Here is a 20,699-nt window from a genome sequence, read left to right on the forward strand (position 1 = left end):
TTCCAATATGAGGCACAGGTAGACGGGTGGTTGGATGACTTGGTTGTTGATTCCTTGTCCAAATTGCAATCCAGCGAGCGTGTATATGTGTGTATATGCGCTGTTTGTCAAGCATGATGTGTGGTTCAGATCTGATCTAGACTCCACAGGACTTAAGTAAGAGAAAAGCGAGCACAAGAGAGCAGAAAAGACGGAAAAGTGATATAACCGCCGCTGCAGAGGTAGAGCCAGATTCAGAGCCCACGAGATCCGGGAAGGAGGACTGGGAATGGAGATAGGGGCACGGAATTGAGGAGAACGGAAGGAGAAGGTGCAGAGCAGAAATCAGGATCCAGGATACGTATCACATTGACAGTCAATTTGCCTTTGCCCTTTGCTTTGCTTTGCTTTTACTTTTCCCTCCCTAGAGGAGCGTAGGACCCGATTTTGTCAAATAAGCCTAGTAGCAGACACAGTCAGACAGAAAGACACCAGAATCAGAAGCCGATGCACGATGGACCCAGGAGAACACAACACAACACACAACATCCGACCCTTTCGCGTTTCGCATTCAGACTAGCAGTAGCATACATCAACACAGGCACAAGAATCCAGCAAAGGATAAAAAAGCAGAGCTGCCTTCAAGCTTCAAGTCGAACGAACGCATAGATGAAAAAAGATAAATAAAGAGACCGAGAGAGAATCCACTTCAGAAAGGGAAGAAGAACCTGCCCTAAATCATGTTGCATGAAGCATGACCAAAAAGGGTTATTTGTCCCTGTTGACCAGCGCGTCCGTTGAATCCTCTTCGCGAATCACGCTGACTATCGTCGTATTCACTCTCCCTCTATAAGCTACACTGAGTGCTCTAATCTATCACGCGTTCCTCGCACCTCAGCCAGTGATTCCGAGTCCAAATCCCATTCGCAAATGGTTCCTTGCACCTGTCATGTCATTCGAATAGCGTAGATGCTCTACGGAGTTCTCCAACCAAATCAACACGGTGCGTCACTCTGAACTCTGAATTTTGAATCTTTGAATCTTTGAAAAGTGGTGGCCGATGAAACAGAGACGGGCATCTCGAGCGCGCAAGTAAGTGTCGGCTAAAGTCGTATAACGGATTCATCGCGAATTCAGTAGAAAGATATTACTATCAGAACAAGCATCCTAACTTGAATCCTGAAGCCACCGAAGAGATCTGCACAGCAGGACCGCGGGTCTGCGTGCGCGATCCACCCATTTGCATTGACATCTATATCTGGGTCTGCGCCATGGCCACCTGTCTGTCTTCTCTGGAGCTGCGTCAAAAAAGTTCAAATCAAGTTGGGAATACACTCTCATATATCATATCACCCTCGCCTTCACCCTCACACGCACACGCACATCCCACCACATATCTAAATTCCAATCTCCAAATTCCAAATTCTAGAGAACCTTGAGCGCTTCCGAATTAATTCATATCTGAATTCTTCCCAAGTCGGTAGCATACAAGCGCCTCCGCACGGATCGTGGAAACTCTCCTGTGACATATCTATCCCTATCGCTGTGTATGATCTCCTTCCCAGACCGTCAGCTTGGGATACCCACGACTCTCCGATGCTTGATTGGATTGCTAGTAGCTATTTGGATAGTGCCTGGGACTTGGGATACTCCACGGCGCGCCGCCGCCGCTGCCATCGCAAGACATAGGCATGGGCATAGGCATGGGCATTGTCACAGGCATACGGTTCGAAATCGGAATCGCAATTGGAATTGGAATCAACCCAACTCTCCTTAAACTTGTTTTTCTATTTATCTATTTTGTACCCAAACAAACAAACGACGAGAGCGGCGAGCCGTACGACGGCTTTCCCATCCGTAATCTACTCACATCACATTCAGCAGGATCGACGTCAAGTTTCAGATTTCAAATTTCAACTTTTCGTCCATACTCACTAGCACTGTTCTGGCTGAGCGCCACCGTAACGGACAGACAGACACAGACACAGACGCGCCCACCCACTCACTTCCACACCCACCACGCACCTCCACTTCAAGTTTCACACACCCATCCACACTCATGCGCCTCCATCCACACTCATGCGCCTCCATCCACATGCACATGCACATGCTCGCACACACACGCCCGTCTCATAACCTCTCCCACTCCCTTAGCCTCATTCTCTTCCTTAGTCTTCCTTAGTTTTCCTCTGCATCTACGTCCAATTGGCAGATCCGCGCCACAGCTCGGGAGGCTGCTTCTACTGCTACTGCTAGACCTCTACCTCTACCTCTACCTCTACCTACACCCCGAGTTGTCAGACGCCCGACGGCCGCGACATGCCATTAGCGCAGGGCCTGGGCTGGGTGGGCCAACAGCGACAACAGATTCAAGCACAAGTGCAAGCGCCTAGAAAGAATAAGCGCCAACGCCGGGAGAGCGCAGAGCAGGGGCAGGTGTAGTATTGTATGATATGATATCATTCTCTGTTTCTCTGTTTCCCTGTTTTTCTGTTTTTCTGTTTTCCTCAACGATAACTCGTGCTCAGTGTCAACATTAGTCTCCACTGTACCTTTACTGAATTTATTGAACCTCTATCACTACTCAGTAGTCAGTACTCAATCAATATTCAAGTACGCAACCTCGACCTCGACCTCAATCGCAACGACGGCCCAAGGCCTCAATGCCGCCTCCAAGTCATCGTTTATGAAATGCGAATATCATGCAGCCACATTCCCTCTCACATTCCCTCTCACGTTCTCTTTCTTTTTTCTTCTTCTTCTTCTTTCTCTTTCTAAATTCTGACCCATTGTAAAGGTATAACTGCATCAGATTGTATCTCGTCAAATGATTGTATGATCAGTGATGATGCGATGATGCGACGGTGCGACGCCTCTGCCCCAATATCTGGGGTATAAATCAAGGGGTACCCGAGAGTCGTAAGTTGCTGATGGATGCCTCTAGCTCTCCGCGCTCCGCGGTCTGGATCTGAATACAGCGCTTCACGTTCACCTTTGGAATCTGGAATCTGGATCCAGCGCACCGACGCTCGTGGAACCGAATACGTGGAACGGAGGCTGGGCATGCTATTACTGGATCACTCGCTCGCTCGCTCATTCATTCATCTATTTTCGCAGAGTTCGGAGCCCAGAGCTCGGAGTTCGTATCTCGGTGGGTAAAAAATCAGGATAATGTACGCTTTTCTTGTATGGTGTAAATGTTTCCACTTTACTTTGGCCATCTCTCGCGGCACCACGGCACCGCGTTGTGACACATCGTATGTGCACCGTCTGCCAGCCATAAATAATACGACGAACGCACCTCTCGACGCCTTGTTTCTTGATTCATTGTGTGGACTTCAACTTGCGTGCCGTGAACGTGAAAAGATAGGACTCAAGCAGAGGAAAGCGCGCGGTTTTTGAGTCAGGGGAGCCCGAGCCTAAGAGACTCACGTACTTGCGAGGAAGTTGGACATTAATTAATTTGAATCTTGTTGATTGGTTGTTCCAGTTCTCCCGGGGGTGGTGTAGAAAGAACAATAGACATACAGCCTGAATCTTTTACACCGGATTTGTGAATCTACAATCAAAAAATTTAGATAAAAATGTGTGTGTGTGAAAAATACATAAAAACTGGATGAATGACCAGTTAGTATGATATATGTAATATATGTGTATGCAATGAGAAAAGGTCAAGATTGAGGAATCCATCTTATCTTGAATGAATTTGATTGGATGTCCGACGTACGTCGAAGACTCGATGAGACTGTCCGCTCGCTGTGTACGTGATATGAGTGTCGACCAGCGAACACTCAACCATCAGGCTCCGACTAAGGTTGCCTATTCAATTCAAGCGGGATGCCTGGGATGTTGAGCAAGGAAAATTTAGACTGGCAAAAGAGGAAAGGTGGAAAAGAGGCCATGGTATGACTTACGGAATCTCCTTGTGCATGTTCTTGTACTTTTTCAGCTCCTCTTCTAATTCCTTGAACCTTGCCTCCACCTCTTGCCTCTGCTGTGCCTCATGTTCAGTGTGCTGCCTCACTTCAAGCGCGCTCTTCGGCCTGTTGCCTCTGCTCTGCCTCACTTCGAGCGCGCTCTTCAGCCTCCCTCTTTTCCTTGTCCTTGGCCAAGTGGCATTGCTTGTTCAGGGTGTTTGCAAGTAGTGCAACTTGAATATTGTAGTCATAGACAGATAATTGTTTGTGAGGGGTGCATTGGAGGTTGCCAGTGCCTTCATTCTCAAATTCTAGGCAGCACATGCATTCTTCACCTGAGCGCTGGTCTTTGGGAGCCAACATAACAGATAAAAGGAACTTTGAGGGTTGAATGTTGAAGCTACACGGAGTTGCAGCAGGAGTAGTTTCACTGCTGTCAGATAACGCGTATTGATCTTTGCGATTGGGAACTTTGCGCTAAAATTAGAGTTGTCCGCATGATATGGATTTACGGCAGTGGCTGGATATTTCCCACTATGTTAATTGTGATAGTGGCCACCACTGGCAATGCCTTCATATAACTATACGGTGTGCAGAATCCAGATGTGAGTAACAACCTAGATAAACGCATAAATCTGACTACGTATCTAATATATAGTTAACCTAGCTGATTTGATAAAAAAAAACTTGAACATATGCGTACATTGGCAACTTGAAAACGTCCTCGAAATTCGCCTCATTGCACGTCATTCTGTCAAGGAATTAATGATAAGTAGCAAGTGATTTACTCCACACGCGGCACCTATTTTATCACAAGTCCACATATAGGGATCGCACTGCAGCCTGATCATCTGCTGCAGTCCAGATGTCTTCGGATTACTGATCAAGCTGATTCTATCGCAAAAATTCTCGCAATGTTTATCCGAGCTCCTCTCCTCCTATCTATATTTTCTTATACACAACCTTGAAATTCTGGATGACTCTTAATAATTGTTAAGCGTATCAATTGCAAGTTATTCCAAATAGTACTAGTATGATGATATCTTGAACGTGCGCTACCCCTCGGATATGATGGCTTTATTACTTCGCAGACGCAAATATCTATGCATGTAGAAGGCCAGCCATGGGCGTGTAAACGTGTAATACGTCAATGCGATTGCTGTGTTTGAGTACTCAGTTGGTATTTTTTTCTCCTGGAAGGAAGGGAATGTTCCCAAAAAGATCATAGAGGTTACCTTTTTCTCATTATGCGGTATGTTCCATAGCACGATCGAAGCGTCTATACCACGCTGTGAGAAGGAATGGATTGATTAAACATGATAAGCAGTGTATCAACCAAATCATCAGCACACATGTTTTCATCGATAGTAACACAATCGAGTGCTGAAGAAGAAACGTGCGATACAAGGGGAGAATTAGGGACTCCTTGCCGCGGCCACATAAGTATTAGCTCTCTCCAAGATCATACGATAAGTTTATAAACTTAACCTGATTAACCATACCATAGTATGTAGAAAGAAGTATCCGATATACCTCTGTTAACAGCAGTTCTAACTGGTTTACCAAAGGAATATTCTCGTATCAAATTTCGAATGGGTGGATCATATCCAGACCGACCATCTTGTGAAGCGGAATTCTCGAAAGCTAATTACGTCTCGATCCAACACTACCAGGTAGTAATTTGGGGTCGTCAAAGTATCATCTTTTTACTTCCGCCGTGTATGATTGATTCCTCCATTTATTTCATAGAATAAGTGTTTCTTCTGACGTGTGTACAGCACTTCAAATCTCGACACCGTGGTTTTGCAGCCTTGTTGCAAACGCGTTGATAGCCAAAGATAAATATAGATCGCATTTCTGCCAGGCGGCACAATCTGACCTCCCAAAAAAACCCATCGTGGAGGATCATCAGGATACACCAAATTGCGGAATCAATTGACCGCCCATATTTAAAAGGTAGAAGGGGTTTATCTTAGAATTCTAGACGAGCCTTTCGGATTGAAATTAGGCACAGCCTTACAAGCGGACTTTCCCCTCTTATAAGTGTACTTGGGTTTAAGTGTATTTCAAAGCAATGTATATTCGTGTCTACAGCGCAAGATGCCACCGAGCACATCCGCCTGAATTTTTTTTGCTCCAGGAGCTTGACGGCGTTGAGACTGGTGTGTTCGGAATGTCTGTGAAACTGGGCGCCAAAATCATGGGCCCTGCTAACACTGCCAAACAAGCCAGGAACGCCTGGCCCTTGCCGCCAACCATCTTTTGTTATCCACCGACTGCGACCCAAAAACCTGATACTTGCCATAACTCTATCCTTATCGCGCTCTGGGCCTCCATATACAGGCATACGACTTGACGAATCTCCCTATTGAGCGCTTGCGATGTCGGGCAGTACCAACAGGCACCACCATTCTGGTTCATTTTCAGGACATACCGCAGGCCCTACCCAGCAACAACCGTCAGCGTCCCACCACGCGCTGGAGAGCCACGAGGGCAAGGACTTTTCGAAGCGTCCAGTTCCGCAGGTACGCCCGCGATGGCCCATGATCTTCAGAGCGGAAGCTAATCGATGGAGATCTTCTGCGTCCTCCACATCGTGTTCGTTTTTTTTTTGTTTCTTTCTGGCCGGCGCGTGGCCTGCATAGGTCCCCCCACCCGCGACGCACAAGCCATCCGATCACGACTTCTACGTATACGACGGTGGAGAGCGCAAAGTCAATCATGAGTATCTCAAGAAACACTTTTACCGCGAGGGACGTTTGACCGAGGCGCAGGCGCTGTATATCATTGAGCACGTCACCAACATTTTCTCAAGGGAGCCAAACATGGTACCGCTCAAAAGTCCAGTAACAAGTGGGTCCACTCAATGCCGATTCAGGGTCATGTATGACGGAGACTAATGATGGGCTGGTTGGGCTGTCGTTGTTGTTGCAGTATGTGGAGATATACATGGGCAATATGTGAGATTTTCGTTCTCTCGCTTGCTGCATATCTCATGAGAGGGCTCTTCGTGATCAGTACGACCTAATGAAGATGTTCGAAGTGGGAGGGAATCTGCAGGACAGTTTGTATCTTTTCCTGGGAGATTATGTCGATCGGGGGGACTTTGGTATTGAGGTGCGTGTATCGTTTTCCCTTACGTATTCATAGAGATTCACATCCAGCATTTGACGCTGCAGTGTCTACTGTATCTGTACGCTCTCAAGATATCCAGTCCATCGCGGATAGTGCTACTGCGGGGGAACCACGAATGTCGACACCTTACAGAATATTTCACCTTCAAGCGTGAATGTGCGTATCCATATCATCTCACCCTACCCCACCTTCCATATATCCTTCTTCGCTTCCACTTCTTTTTTCATACATCAACATCGTCGTCATTGTCACTGCCTCAGTCCTTCTAACCGGTAACTAACGCCACTGGTTTTTGCCAGGCCTCCACAAATACTCGGAAAAAGTATACGAAGCGTGCCTGCGTTCGTTCTGCGCCCTTCCTATCTCCGCTTTGGTTGACGGCAAGTTTTTCTGCGTGCACGGAGGCATCTCACCAGAGCTCATCAAGCTCAGCGACCTTGACCACGTATGTCTGCTCTTATCTTTCCATTCTTCCTTTTATGTCTCTCTGTGCACGGCGAAGCCTAGTTCCTGACGCGAATAATAGATAAATAGATTTACGGAACCTGGGTCGCATGGATTGTTGTGTGACCTGTTGTGGTCGGATCCGATCGTCAACTTTGGGCATGAGAACGAGCCTGCGCCCACGGGGCAGGGCGTCACTCCAGGGACGACGTTCATGCACAACAATACTCGCGGATGTTCGTATTTCTACACGTGAGTTCTAGTACTGATTTGGGTTTTTTCTGCGCGAGGTGGATGTGGCTAATGGATACCAACTTCCTCCTTTTCTTTCCTCCATCGCAATCGAATTGATGTAGCTATGAAGCTGTCTGCCAATTCCTGGAGCGGAACAACCTACTCACTGTTATTCGCGGGCACGAGGCGCAAGACGCAGGCTACACCATGCACCGCAAAACACCGAAACGCAACTTTCCCTCCGTGATCACCATATTCTCCGCCCCCAACTACCTCGACGTGTACCACAATCGCGGCGCGATCCTCAAGTACGCGAATAAGAACATCACAATTCGGCAGTATAACTCCACAGCACACCCCTTCTGGCTACCGAATTTCATGGACGCGTTTACGTGGAGTTTGCCATTCGTGGGGCAGAAGAGTGAGTTGTTCTGTATTGCTTGTTATGGAGGTGTTCGATGTTGATTGAGATGAAACCTTTTGAAAGTTACGGAGATGTTGCTTGCTATTTTGAGTATATGCAGTAACGACGAGCTGGCGGAGAGCGATTCGGATGGCGAAGAGGCACAGGCGGCGCCTGCAGATCTCGCTGCACGGAGACAACTCATCAAGAACAAGATTTTGGCGGTGGGTCGGATGCAGAAAGTGTTCCAACTGCTTCGGTGCGTTTCGTTTTCCTGTATCTGTTTCTTGTTATAGCGTTGACAGTGTGTTTGTTTTTTTTTGTCTTGGGATAATAGAGAGGAGGCAGAAAACGCGACGGAGCTGGATGGTGTCACGGCTACCTCGACAGCTGTCAGTAAACCCGGTGCAGATGCACTGAGTGTCCAGGGCGCGAGACTGAACAAGAGTATTCGAACTTTTGCAGACGCGTACGTCCTTTTCCCTCCATTCCTCCTACAATCTAACCATTCCAACCCTTCTCCCAACCCTTTCTCTTATTTGTTCTGTAATCGCCTTCATATAAACATCCACGACCCAACAGTCGCCGCTCAGATATGGCAAACGAACGTCTGCCCGAGTTCAACGAGCAGCAAAAGCCGACTATCTTCCCAGTGCCGAGCATGCGCAACACGAGCCGGCGGTCGTCCGCCGAAGGCTTGGACATGGAGGACCTCATCAAGCGCGCGCTCGAAGACGACTCGGTTGTCGACGACGGCGGCGTCGTCGAGATGCTTGCGGAGAAGATTGCGCGCGGGCGGAGTGTGACAGGCAGACCAGGGGCGTTGAAGAGGCATGAGACGACTTAATGAGATTTGTGTGGTGGTAATTAATACTAATGTTTGTGTATGTGGAGTGGTGGTGGGTCGTGCTGTAAACTTAGTGGATGGTGTGTGTATGGATAGGATATCCCTGATGACCGGAATGTTTTGTATACCGTTTTTTTTCTTCCTTCCTCCAGCTAGTTTTACTTTCTTTTCTTTGTCACATCGCCATTCGTGCTATCTGTGCTCGTCTACGATCATTGTTAACTATTGAATACATACATTATTGCTGTGACATTGTTTTGACCTTTACCTTGCACGTAAGATGCAAAGGGGTAAGGGGTGGGTATAGTTCCACGCGCATGTGCTGTTGGTACAATTACACTGCCATGCCCGTCAATCACCGTGTGTTCTGAGCCAATGGCGAAACATGAAAAGACAACTCACTTTCCTGATAGTCGGCTGCGAGTAATCTTTTGTTTTTTGAAGACAAGTATCGGGTTATTACGTATTCATCAAAGAACATCTAGGCGAGAGACGTACAATTCAAGGATGATTTCCGGTGGAATGCGTTCGAGAAACTCGTTCAGTGGGATCTCATCTTTCGTGTTGATCGACTCGTAGTACGTCTTGAAGCTCATATATTCCACCAGCTTCTCGACAATTATTCCTCTGTTTCAGAAATGGTAAGTCTCCTGCTAGCAATGCTGAAACTTTTACGACGGGATGTGAAATTCAACGCACCTCTCTTGAATCTCGCATACACCATTCAGAGCCTCTGCGTAGCCACCTAGGCAGGAGAAAGACGATGTATTAAGTTGTTTTGGTGATTGATAGGTATTCTAACCTTCTGGGTCTAGCATGTTGCGTATCGTCCCGCTCGCCTGTGCGACTTTTCGTTTTACGAGGTAGGAAAACCCATCTGTGCTCTGAAGGCGTACCCAGCCTTCTTTGTTCGTCGCAAGAGCCGCTGTGGTATATTCAGAGGTTGCCCTGGTTGAAACTTAGTTTTCAGGGAAGTATTTCGGAGGAAGATAGGCTTACATGGGCATTGCTGTCACTGTCGTCTTTCAAGGGGCAGCTTTGCCTGGTTCCAGCGATGAGATTCGATATTGTTCGTATCACGTGATTTAAATGAACGCGTCGCGTAGACGCGTCTTTCGAGGATAGGAGAATGGCAAGCTGAAAATTAGCAAGACTAAGGAGTTATAATTAATTTGATGGTAGAGATAATATTTATAATATCTCAGAGTGACTGAACTGTATACTAGATTCTCTATTTCTAACCGAATTGATTGAAGAATATGCCCTGCCTTGGGCAACTCTAAAAATAATGAGCAATGGTGATATGACCTGAAAGGCTCAATTAAATTAAGCGTTCATTTAGACTTTATAGCTTTAAAAACTTACACATATGTGCGGGAGGATGAATAGTGCAAATGAAATATATATGCCAAAGGATGCGAATGCACATACGATAAAAATCGTGCCCACAAGGACAATCAGGATGGAAGATTCCACGCATATAGTGACAATTCGGTTGTAATTCGAATTAAGAGACTCGTGATTGGCCATTCCAGTCTGTCTCAAAGCTCGATCGTAGTGAATTATTCGTAATGCAACGAGTCCGGATAGAACACTGTTGCAGAGAACTGTTGACATTGCAATGATGGATACGCCTGTTCCTCTGCTTATTTTGCCGAGATGCAGAGGGGAAAGAATTATGATGTCACCACCTTTGAAAAATGTCTATTAGGTTGCGCGACGTAGCTTAGCCATTAAGGATAACCATGCCAACAAACTTACCAATTGTAGCCAGCGATATAATTGCTAGCGTTCCGTATAATATGTATTTGGAAGTTGAAGAGATTCCCCTGTAGAGAATTATACATCTCCATATCTATCGAAATATATAGAATAAGAACATTTGTAAACGGCTTAATATAGACGCACCAATACGCCATCAGCACCCCACATGGTGAATGGAAGCGTAAGTGGAATACCTTTCAAGGATGCCAACACTACCATTAACGACTGAGCATCTCCTCGCTCCGCACTTGTCGACAGAACGTCTCGCATCAAGTATATGACCTCTTGGATCATTGCTCCAGTGCTGAGTGCCACCATGACGCATGTGTAGGCCAACATATATGTCCTCATTCGTTGCTCCTTGGTCCTAACGACAAGCCAGAATGTGTTGAAAAATAGCATGAGGACAATGCCGTAAGCTATTCCTGACACCACGATTGCCAGCGCTTCAATTCTGTAGCCATTGCGGTCTTCATCGTCGATGAGTCTCAGTGGCATGTTTGGAGAGATTTTTGGGGTGATTGGAATAACATGAGAAACGTGTACACAGTCAATATTGGCATACTTATAATTTTTGAACATGACTGCGAGAATGACAATTTTGACAGCTAAGAGCAATTTGGTTATATATACCTGTAAACACCATCGTGAGTAAAATCTTTGATGGATACTACAATCGAAATTCTGACAGTGGCCATTGACAAGACATGGACGCGCCCATGATGTCCGTGACGCATGGGCGCTGAGCGCGAGCATAATCAGACCTGCAAATTTTATTGGTCAAAAGCAAAAGACTTCGTTGAAGCATCGATATTAATGAGACGCTGTTGCTCATTCCGTAAGCCTGACTCAAGCTCGAATCTGTCAAAACACAAAATAGAAACTATGTTCTTTATGTATATTGGTATTGCTCCCGGTCTGAAGCTTGCGACGCGTAAGGAATTTATAGTAGCCTAACGAGCCCTAAAGTATTGGTCATGTTGCTACTCCGTTTCCCTTGTGTTCCCGGAAATGTGTTGATTCGACTGACGGAATTGTTGTCCTGTCAAAATGAATACTAGACTGGATTGTATGACGATGGGTGTTCACTAAGTTGGGAATACAATTTTGTTCCAAATCAGTCCTTGAGTGGCCTCGAGCGACTCGATAAATAATAAGAAGGGTTGCTATAGACTTTGAACACCAAGATTCATTAGATTTACATCTACTTTAAATAAACAATGACCTACGGGTACGTGTGGCAAAGTCAGAATAAATGCTGACCTTCCGGTGCTTTCTAACCCGACCAAAATAAGATATGGAATCTGGATGAAAAGGTTCAAAGCGGCGGATTCAACAGTCAAGGTTATGACCCTGCTGTAAGGTGAGGAGTATCCTTCTCCGAGAACACTTTTGAGATATTGCTGGTGAAATAAGAGGCGGCAGACTATCAGTAATGTGAGGAGAACGTTAATCCCTGTGGACAGAGCTACGAAGATGATTGATGGAAAACGTTTTTGGGCCTTCATATACAGTGCGACCCCGCCAACTGTAATTTTATAAGCCTCTAATAAATGATGTCAGAGTATTAACTTTAATCCTTACCTATGGATCCAAGGTACAATAGCATTACCAATACAAAAAGAGGATATTGAATGCGTTTCGACACCCCATGGTAAATAGTAAAGCAACGCCATATCTAATAATGCGTGCGTTAATGTGAACAACAATAATAAGCAACTATCTTACCATAAAGCAATCGTTCATCCATAGTGCAACGGGTAAGGCGTACGTCGCTCCTCCGTACAGGGATGGGAAAGTGTATCCACGAAATATTGCCGTCAAAACGATTAACGTTCCCTGGATGAACGAAACAGTGCTTAAAAGCAGTAGTGACCCGACGAGCGTATACAGATATTTCCTCATCCCGTTGACTGGAGATTTATTTCTTCCCTCAGAGAAAACTGCAAAGCAGCCACATGCTAACATCAGGACAACACCGTACGCCACTGAGGAAATAATAGTTCCAAGCGCCTGCATCTCGAGGTAGACATTCGCTCCGGGAACTAGGGTGGGCATGGGGGTATGGCCCTGGGTTGTGTAAATGGGAAAGACGAAAGCTAGCAATAACCTTTGTGAGCTTATCGTATGCTAATGCTCAGTTAACTCCCCGGAATTGTGCTGTAATACGTATACGGGGAACAGGGCACTGCATTATTAACCTGATCGTCATATTAGATATTCGTAAGTGATCTTACCTATTTGCCCGTCCAGTGCGGGAATATCTCTCGAAGGTATATACCATACACATGGATGTTCATTTTACAAGTATGATGATAAAAGTACAGTGGTAAATGGGTATTTACTTGACATTGTGTTGTACAAATGGATTAGCGCTCAGCATGGTCACGGAAAACCGTTTTCCGGCTCTGATGGCTTGTCATCAGATATGCAGAAACTTTGGATGGATGAAAGACTGATAGTTCGGGTTTTGAATTGAAGACTTCCAAGGTTGGCCTCTATATCATTATGATTCGGGTTCCCGTCATCTGGCATTTGCATTGCCGCTCTGCCTTGAGCGACTCGGTTTATGATGAGCAAAGGGGATATTGCCTTGAAGAATCCAATAAGCACGTATTATTATCTCAAGAAAAAAATTTGCATACACATATCTGAGGTAGAAGCTGAAGAACAAACATTGAGCCATTTGAGTTCTGGTATGCAACCAAGAACATATATGGTATGCCCAACAAAATGAGCAACGCTGCGGATTCGACAGTCATTGCCATTATCCTTGTGTACGGTGATCCGTGGCCAGGGCCAAGGACACTTTTGAGGTACTTTTTATGTAGCATGAGACGTCCAACTATGAGGAAGCAGATCACGATATTGAAAACGGTGGAAAATATAACGATAAGAAGAGTTGGTAATCGCCCAGATTGACTGTCTACGAATAAGGATATTCCGCTTGCTTAATTTTAGGTTACGTGTCAAAAAAGGATATCGTAATTTTGAAGCAGAACGCACCTATGGCCGCCATAAAAACTATAGAAATAAAAGACAGAAGCACCACTCGGGCACCCCTAGATACACCATGGTAAAGAATTGCACAACGCCATAGCTAATTCATTGGTCAGAAATATAGTGTATATGATATCATTCGGCTTACCATAAAGCCATCTGCTGTCCAAATGCTCACAGGCAGAACGAAAGGAGCACCACTCGACAGTGACGGAAAACTCTCGTCGCCAAATATCGATGTAGCTGAAACCAAAAATCCTTGAAGGAGAGAAAGTGTGCCCAACAGCACCATAAACAAAGCGAAAAAGATGAGAAAATACATCCTTCTTGAAGGAATTGCAGCACTTTTGTGAAGAAGTAGTTTGAAGGAATCGATAAAGAGATTGAAGAGAAAACCGTATATTATAGCCGCAACCATCGTCCCAAGCATCTGCGTCTCAAGCAGATCATTGGGCCCTGGTACCAGCCCAGACGGTTGGGAGACGGGGAGCCCGTTAAACATCGAGAATGTGAGCCTGTGAGGTATGTCAGATGCGGCATATATGCAGGTATATATGTGTGATCAACAGTACACCCTGAGATCTCGAGAATCGGAGCTTCTACCCCAGGTGGACCGGAATTGGCGAGCTAAGTATAGCAAACCGAGAGATTCGCAGCCATGTTCTACATAAATACCAAGGCAACGTGATGAATGAGACAGTAGCTTGATCTTTCGTTCCAGCGATGGATACAGCAGACATGTACTGAATTTTCCGACAGGTCAAGGAGCATGGAGGTATATAAAGCGACGACAGTTAGATACCGTAATAGCTATGTATACAGTGCATGATAAAATTTGAAGTGTTGCGATCTATTTTTATACACAGGGGTAAGCTGTGAGCAATACGCGTTCGATGAAAAGAACAAGATTGAAGCATAGAGAGAGAATAGATGTTCAAAGTGAAACATCATTCTTTCCCTAAGCATAGAGTCTTCATACCAAGCCATGGAGTTAGGCACAGGATGACAGTCGCCATCAAAGCCCTCTCAATAAGTCCATAGCCTTGGTAAACAACTCAGTAATATACAAAACCACTAGCTGTGTTTCTCAGAAGTCAACCAAGAGGTCCTAAGAAGAAGCATAGAAACATCAGGATGGTCATTGAAGATCGGAGAAATCAAACTTGATTTTGATCATCTGTTTGGCAATTAGTCCCTCAAGAATTACCTTAGAAAAACCTGCAACGAGGAGGGAGTCTTTTCAGTCATTATCTCAGTATCAACTAGGCCTAAACGGGGTACAGGTTAAGTTAATATCCTTCTTTAGCAGGAGAACCTTCAGCGTCCACCGTATTTGATCAGCACCCCCAGAACGTTTTGGCACGTCCATGGTGTGAGAGACAAGTGTTGACAAGAACAATATAATAAAGTCCATTCGTGACATTTTCCACAGTTATGACGCAGGCTATGGGAGTCTCTGTGCGATAACCCAAGGTTATCCATTGCACTGCATTTTGATCACAGATACCATAATCAAAAAGTGATGCTACTTACAAGGGGATAGACTTCTATAATTTCACTTTGGGCGACTGGTCACTGCTCCGCTCTGCCCGAAGATTAAGGGCAAATTTCGACTACACGGCTTCATCGGCCTTGATTTCTTCTAGGACTTTTTTAAAAACATACTCCTCTCTGCTCTAAAAAGCGAAGCGCTTTCAATGAACAGTCATAGCGATAATAAATGCGGAAAATCATACTATACTTGCCATTAACAAGTTTCTATACAACAAGCCAAAAAGACAGCAATGACGTAGCGGAGAACAGAAGCACGATGTATAAGCTCCCAAGGCCCAATGGCAGGCTCACGCTGCCTGCGCTCGTGCTTCCTGGAGTAACCGTGGCTATGGGCTGGAGGCCGGCGCTGTACTTGATATGGTTGACAAGGTGTATGTCGATGTAATGCACACCGTCCACGCCGACCAACACATCTACACTGCCATTATATGTAACACAGTCGGCTTTCATATCGTCGGTGTTCATGTCGCATGATATCTTAATCTGCAGTGTATACACCTTAAGGCCCTGAGATACCTGGGGTGTTGCGTTGATGAACACTCGAGTCGCATCTTGTTCGAGGACGACTGATATTCACGTGTACATGGACGTTGCGATCATGTAATCTGTTAGGGAGATCGTTGAGAACAACAAACATACACTCACGGGTTGGAGGCGTCGGATCGGACAGCGCACGGAGGGATGGTGGTGAAAGCTTGTTGAGTCTGCGCTACACAATGTACGGGAGGCTATCGACGTGGTCACGTGACTAACGACCGAATCCCCTAGTACAGGGTCTGTATGGCGGGAGTGCTGAGGGCAGTGAAAAATTGACCTTGATCGTCTTTGAACGCGAACAGACTGTTGATGATCTCGACTTCGTATCGCGTCACACCATTTTCAAGGGTCGTCAGAGCAGATACACGAGTGGTTCCCTCCTCTTTGAACCTATCCGTGTCAGGACAGGCATATAAACGGTCGCAACTGTGGCAGCATGAACTGTAGACCGAAAATTTAATGTTATCAACTGAACCCAACGAGAAGCTAGTCAAAACGTACCGGCCTGGAAAAGAATTGCACACGCACAAAGTGTCTTTATGTTAAGCATATTCACGAATCGACAACGTTCAGAAGAACTCGATGAAGGGCACGAGAAGTAAATCAAAATTAGTGGCTTTTTATACAGATAACAAGATTCGCCAAGAGTTCCAAGGCCGAGTTAGATATCGTTAAGGTATTTCAACACGATTTACGCGTCATGATCAACGCGACGGGCCATTCCACGCGGACCACATCGTTGATCCCTACCGTCGCACCAGGGGATGTCTTTGCCGCTCCTTCACGGAGGTCTTTCCAGAATCGAATAGCAATGTCCCCTCCTCGTACGTCGCCTTTGCACGAATCAGCCGACATGCAGATAACGAACACGACAAGGCACTTACTCGTGTCCTCCGAATCGCTGGAGAGATCTTCTTCGAGGAATCTGGTATCCTCAGGAGAAGTCAAATCCTCCGGATATCGTTCGTGGTAAGTATGTAACGCGCTCCATGTCCTGAAGTAAGCTAGTAGGTCCCGCCATCGCATCTCTGTTCGCATGAGAACAGGGTGTATAGGAGATTCTTTGGGGACAAAGGGCGGAACCTCGTCACCTATTGCTCGTTAGATACTGTGTCGTCGAGAGATATAATGCTTACCACAGAAGAACACTCGGTGTAGAGGCTCCAGCTTGACACCAAATTCAGAGGGTTCCGGGACATCTACCAGGTGCCTTTCGAGGATAGTTCGTCCTGGACGTTGAAAATGGCTCCCTACACTTGCTTTGGGGTCGGTACCCTGGGCATACGCAGTGATTTTCTCGCCCAGTGTTGGAAACTGGGGCAGACGAAACTCGGCGTAAATCTATAACAATAATCAGCGTGTATACCTATATGAATTTCGTGTGTTGTACCCAGAATGCGACAGTTCCTCCTGGACGGAGAGCGCGGTAGGTCTCTGGCCATACTTTGCTCCAGTCGAACCAATGTGCAGCTTGAGCTGCAAGCACACGTGTTATTAAAATTCTTAAAACCTAGGGAAGACATACCCGCAACGATAAGATCAGCACTGTTCTCTGCTATCGCTTTGCTTGTATCCTCGGCTGAGCCTTGGACGAATTTGAACTTGGATGGATCTGCCACTTTGGATGCGGCATAGGCACGCGCTTTTTCAAGCATACCAGCAGACGGTTCTACTCCAAGGACTTCTTTGAACGGATGTAGTTGCAATGTAGCTTGTCCTACGAACAGTAAGTTATCTTTCTTCATCCAAAGAAAAACACGTACCTGTCCCACACCCGAGATCCGCTGCTCTTTCCCATTGCGCGTTCTTCCCCGCTCGATGGAACGCGAATATATGCTCAAAGAGCTCTGTAGGATACGTAGGACGAGATGCCGAGTATACAAGTGCGTTAAAGGTTGATTTAGCGAACGTAGACATCGAGGTTGAAGTTCAAACTAGAGATGCTTTTGGGTTCAAGCTCGAACGGTTATAAACGATCATTAATATTATTTATAGACTTGCGAGGGAAACGGCGACGGTTCATCCAATTTGCGGGGTGTGAGGAAATGAAATCCAATGTCGATCTTTGACCGATAAGACTGGGAACTACAGTCGGATGTCGGTCTGAAATCCGTAAACCGATCTAGAGCGAACACTAGTCCGATGAGAAGCAAAAAGAACTGTGTAATGGTCTTACCTCCGGGATATTCGTGGGTCAACATTTACTGATTGTAGGTGGTTACATTGTAAGTTGTTTGGAATGGCGAAATCGTTCGAAATAAGTCGCAGAAACCATTGACATTGGCTCACATTCGCTAGTCATGAAAAGTCCAGGAGGGACGTGCACGGAGAACCCTTAATTGAATCTCCATTTTAACATAAATATTTCGTTAACCGACCTTCAAACGGTTTTTCATCTGGATCTTGACCATGCTTGCGCAACATAAAATTAGCATTAGTCTGTAGCAACCTCTTCTGAATTCATCGTCAAATACAATGTCCCAGCCAGTGCTTCAGTGCTAATAACACCAATTTTAAATTTTATATCCTTAGTTCAAGTCACATAAAATTAATTATTTTGATGAAAGTGATGGCCAGTTCGAAAACAAATGTAAATATATAGAAAATTTTCTCTATCTGTACTGCGATGAATAATGCGCAACAATATTTAGTAGTAAAGGTACCAACATGAAAAGGTTTGTCTTCCCGATGTAACCCTCCAACATTAAAGGGTTTTTCATCGTATTTACATTAGAATTTATATTTGATACCATATATAGATTTTAAGAGTTAAGTCTGTAGTCACATGACCTTGATCCGGCAAAACTCTGACCACGGTAAGGTAAGCAAGCACCTGGTGTTTCTCCAGTGAACATTTCTTCCTTCTTCACCCTCACCTCCTGCGATATGCTCCACCTCAAACGAGTAGCACAAAAGGTAAGGACTTTCAACTTTATTATAGAATTCCTTATTGAAGGTTCTGCAGAACCTTGCCCGAGCGGCCAAGAACAAGTCAGTGACCCTGCGCGGGCTGGCAACCGCTGCTGAGCCATACGATGTTGTGGTTATTGGAGGAGGTATGTACCGGCGTGAAAAGTACAAAGAAACGTTTTAATTGTTTTGAAATTAAGGTCCAGGAGGCTACGTGGCTGCTATCAAAGCCGCCCAACTTGGACTGCGAGTACGTCATAAATGCACCCATTGTCCGAATCCTCATTAATTTTCCACCAGACAGCTTGCGTAGAAAAGCGCGGTGCTCTCGGAGGGACATGTCTCAATGTTGGATGCATCCCTTCGAAGGCTATGTTGAACAACTCGCATTTGTACCACCAGGCCCAGCATGACTTTGCCCGCCGTGGAATCGATGGTATGAACTTCACGTTCACACTTTCTGCAGCGCGCTAATACATACTAGCCACCGTTTCACTGAACCTTCCCAAGATGCTGGAGGCCAAAACCAACGCTGTTACTGGGCTGACGAAGGGTATTGAGATGTTGTTCAGGCAGAACAAGGTAGACTACATCAAGGGCTCCGCTTCCTTCGTGTCCCCTACCCGTCTCTCCATCACGCCCATAACCGAGGGAGCCGAAGTCTCAGAGGTTGAAGCGAAGAACATCATCATCGCTACTGGCTCAGAGGTCGCACCTTTCCCCGGAGGTGCCATCGAAATTGACGAGAAGCAAATCGTCAGTTCAACAGGTGCCCTCGAGCTCCAGCAAGTACCGAAGAAGATGGTCGTCATCGGAGGAGGAATTATTGGACTGGAAATGGGCAGCGTGTGGAGTCGACTCGGTGCTGAAGTCACTGTTGTCGAATTCTTGGGAGCGATTGGCGGTGCTGGAATTGATTCGGAAATCGCGTAAGTACCCTCTCTGTACTCCGATGATATTCATCTATTTCTGCATTTACTGAGAAAAACTCTTTAGTAAATCATTCCAGAAAATCCTCCAAAAGCAGGGCTTGAAATTCAAACTTAACACCAAGGTCCTGTCCGCTGAGAAGAAGGATGGGCAGGTCATCCTCCAAGCTGAACCCGCCAAAGGAGGTGCCGCCGAAACAGTGCGTTTATTATTCGTTTCTGTTATGCAAACAACCTTTTTAACTATTCCGTTCACTTCAGCTCGAGGCTGATGTTGTTCTCGTCGCTGTCGGTAGACGGCCATATACCGAAGGCCTGAATATTCAAGCTGCTGGACTCGAGCTCGATAACAAGGGACGAGTTATCATCGACGACCAGTTCACTACTTCTCAAAAGCACATCAAGTGCATCGGTGACGTCACATTCGGACCCATGCTTGCCCACAAGGCTGAGGAGGAGGGTGAGCACCAAGCGCCTTCCAGCTAGCGGAACTTCTGATTTATGACAACTTTCATATTACCTTAGGTATCGCTGCCGTTGAATTCATCAAGAACGGCCACGGTCACGTCAACTACGCTGCTATTCCCTCTGTAGTGTACACTCACCCCGAAGTCGCCTGGGTTGGCAAGTCGGAGCAGGATCTCAAGGCTGAGGGCGTGAAGTACAAAGTTGGCAAATTCAGCTTCGCTGCCAACTCCCGTGCCAAGACAAACCTCGACACTGAGGGCTTCATCAAGGTCCTCACTGAGGCGGAGACTGACAGGATTCTGGGAGCACACATCATCGGACCTAATGCCGGTGAAATGATTGCGGAGGGTGTGTTGGCGCTCGAATATGGTGCTAGCGCTGAGGATGTTGCCAGGACTTGCCACGCTCACGTACGTTTTCAATTTTGTTGGTTATCAATGGATGACGCTGATGGTTTATAATTTTAGCCCACACTGAGCGAGGCATTCAAAGAGGCCGCTATGGCTGCCTACTCCAAGCCCATCCACATGTAAACGTATACCACGAGCACGCGGCCGCCTATCTTCATTGACGCTACC

General features: G+C 46.0%; 6 protein-coding genes across 6 annotated transcripts; 2 read left to right on the top strand and 4 right to left on the bottom strand.

Moving 5' to 3' along the window:
• Positions 1–4,004: 4,004 nt before the first annotated feature.
• JR316_0011835 (uncharacterized protein) lies at positions 4,005–4,646 on the bottom strand (the record flags this gene model as incomplete). Its single annotated transcript, XM_047897480.1, has 2 exons — positions 4,005–4,373; positions 4,584–4,646. 2 exons carry the CDS (start codon positions 4,644–4,646, stop codon positions 4,005–4,007), a joined length of 432 nt encoding a protein of 143 aa, XP_047743889.1.
• A 1,631-nt stretch (positions 4,647–6,277) lies between these two features.
• On the top strand, positions 6,278–8,959 carry JR316_0011836 (Serine/threonine-protein phosphatase 2B catalytic subunit A1; the record flags this gene model as incomplete). Its single annotated transcript, XM_047897481.1, has 11 exons — positions 6,278–6,421; positions 6,542–6,749; positions 6,831–6,856; positions 6,915–7,013; positions 7,076–7,187; positions 7,331–7,476; positions 7,558–7,727; positions 7,832–8,130; positions 8,197–8,371; positions 8,450–8,581; positions 8,695–8,959. The coding sequence occupies 11 exons, from the start codon at positions 6,278–6,280 to the stop codon at positions 8,957–8,959; spliced, it is 1,776 nt and encodes a 591-aa protein (XP_047743890.1).
• A 470-nt stretch (positions 8,960–9,429) lies between these two features.
• Positions 9,430–9,966, bottom strand: JR316_0011837 (Elongin-C; the record flags this gene model as incomplete). Its single annotated transcript, XM_047897482.1, has 4 exons — positions 9,430–9,586; positions 9,659–9,704; positions 9,762–9,907; positions 9,959–9,966. The coding sequence occupies 4 exons, from the start codon at positions 9,964–9,966 to the stop codon at positions 9,430–9,432; spliced, it is 357 nt and encodes a 118-aa protein (XP_047743891.1).
• A 230-nt stretch (positions 9,967–10,196) lies between these two features.
• On the bottom strand, positions 10,197–11,221 carry JR316_0011838 (uncharacterized protein; the record flags this gene model as incomplete). The annotated part of the gene is made up of 4 exons (XM_047897483.1): positions 10,197–10,238; positions 10,391–10,650; positions 10,721–10,814; positions 10,868–11,221. The coding sequence occupies 4 exons, from the start codon at positions 11,219–11,221 to the stop codon at positions 10,197–10,199; spliced, it is 750 nt and encodes a 249-aa protein (XP_047743892.1).
• A 5,274-nt stretch (positions 11,222–16,495) lies between these two features.
• On the bottom strand, positions 16,496–17,731 carry JR316_0011839 (Trans-aconitate 3-methyltransferase; the record flags this gene model as incomplete). The annotated part of the gene is made up of 5 exons (XM_047897484.1): positions 16,496–16,905; positions 16,951–17,155; positions 17,205–17,290; positions 17,340–17,531; positions 17,578–17,731. 5 exons carry the CDS (start codon positions 17,729–17,731, stop codon positions 16,496–16,498), a joined length of 1,047 nt encoding a protein of 348 aa, XP_047743893.1.
• Positions 17,732–18,700: 969 nt separating this feature from the next.
• On the top strand, positions 18,701–20,654 carry JR316_0011840 (dihydrolipoamide dehydrogenase precursor; the record flags this gene model as incomplete). Its single annotated transcript, XM_047897485.1, has 9 exons — positions 18,701–18,730; positions 18,780–18,870; positions 18,925–18,974; positions 19,025–19,160; positions 19,209–19,653; positions 19,721–19,853; positions 19,915–20,113; positions 20,179–20,531; positions 20,589–20,654. 9 exons carry the CDS (start codon positions 18,701–18,703, stop codon positions 20,652–20,654), a joined length of 1,503 nt encoding a protein of 500 aa, XP_047743894.1.
• Between the last annotated feature and the right edge of the window lie 45 nt (positions 20,655–20,699).

Source organism: Psilocybe cubensis, chromosome 11 (assembly GCF_017499595.1).
Source record: "Psilocybe cubensis strain MGC-MH-2018 chromosome 11, whole genome shotgun sequence".
Classification (NCBI taxonomy): domain Eukaryota; kingdom Fungi; phylum Basidiomycota; class Agaricomycetes; order Agaricales; family Agrocybaceae; genus Psilocybe; species Psilocybe cubensis.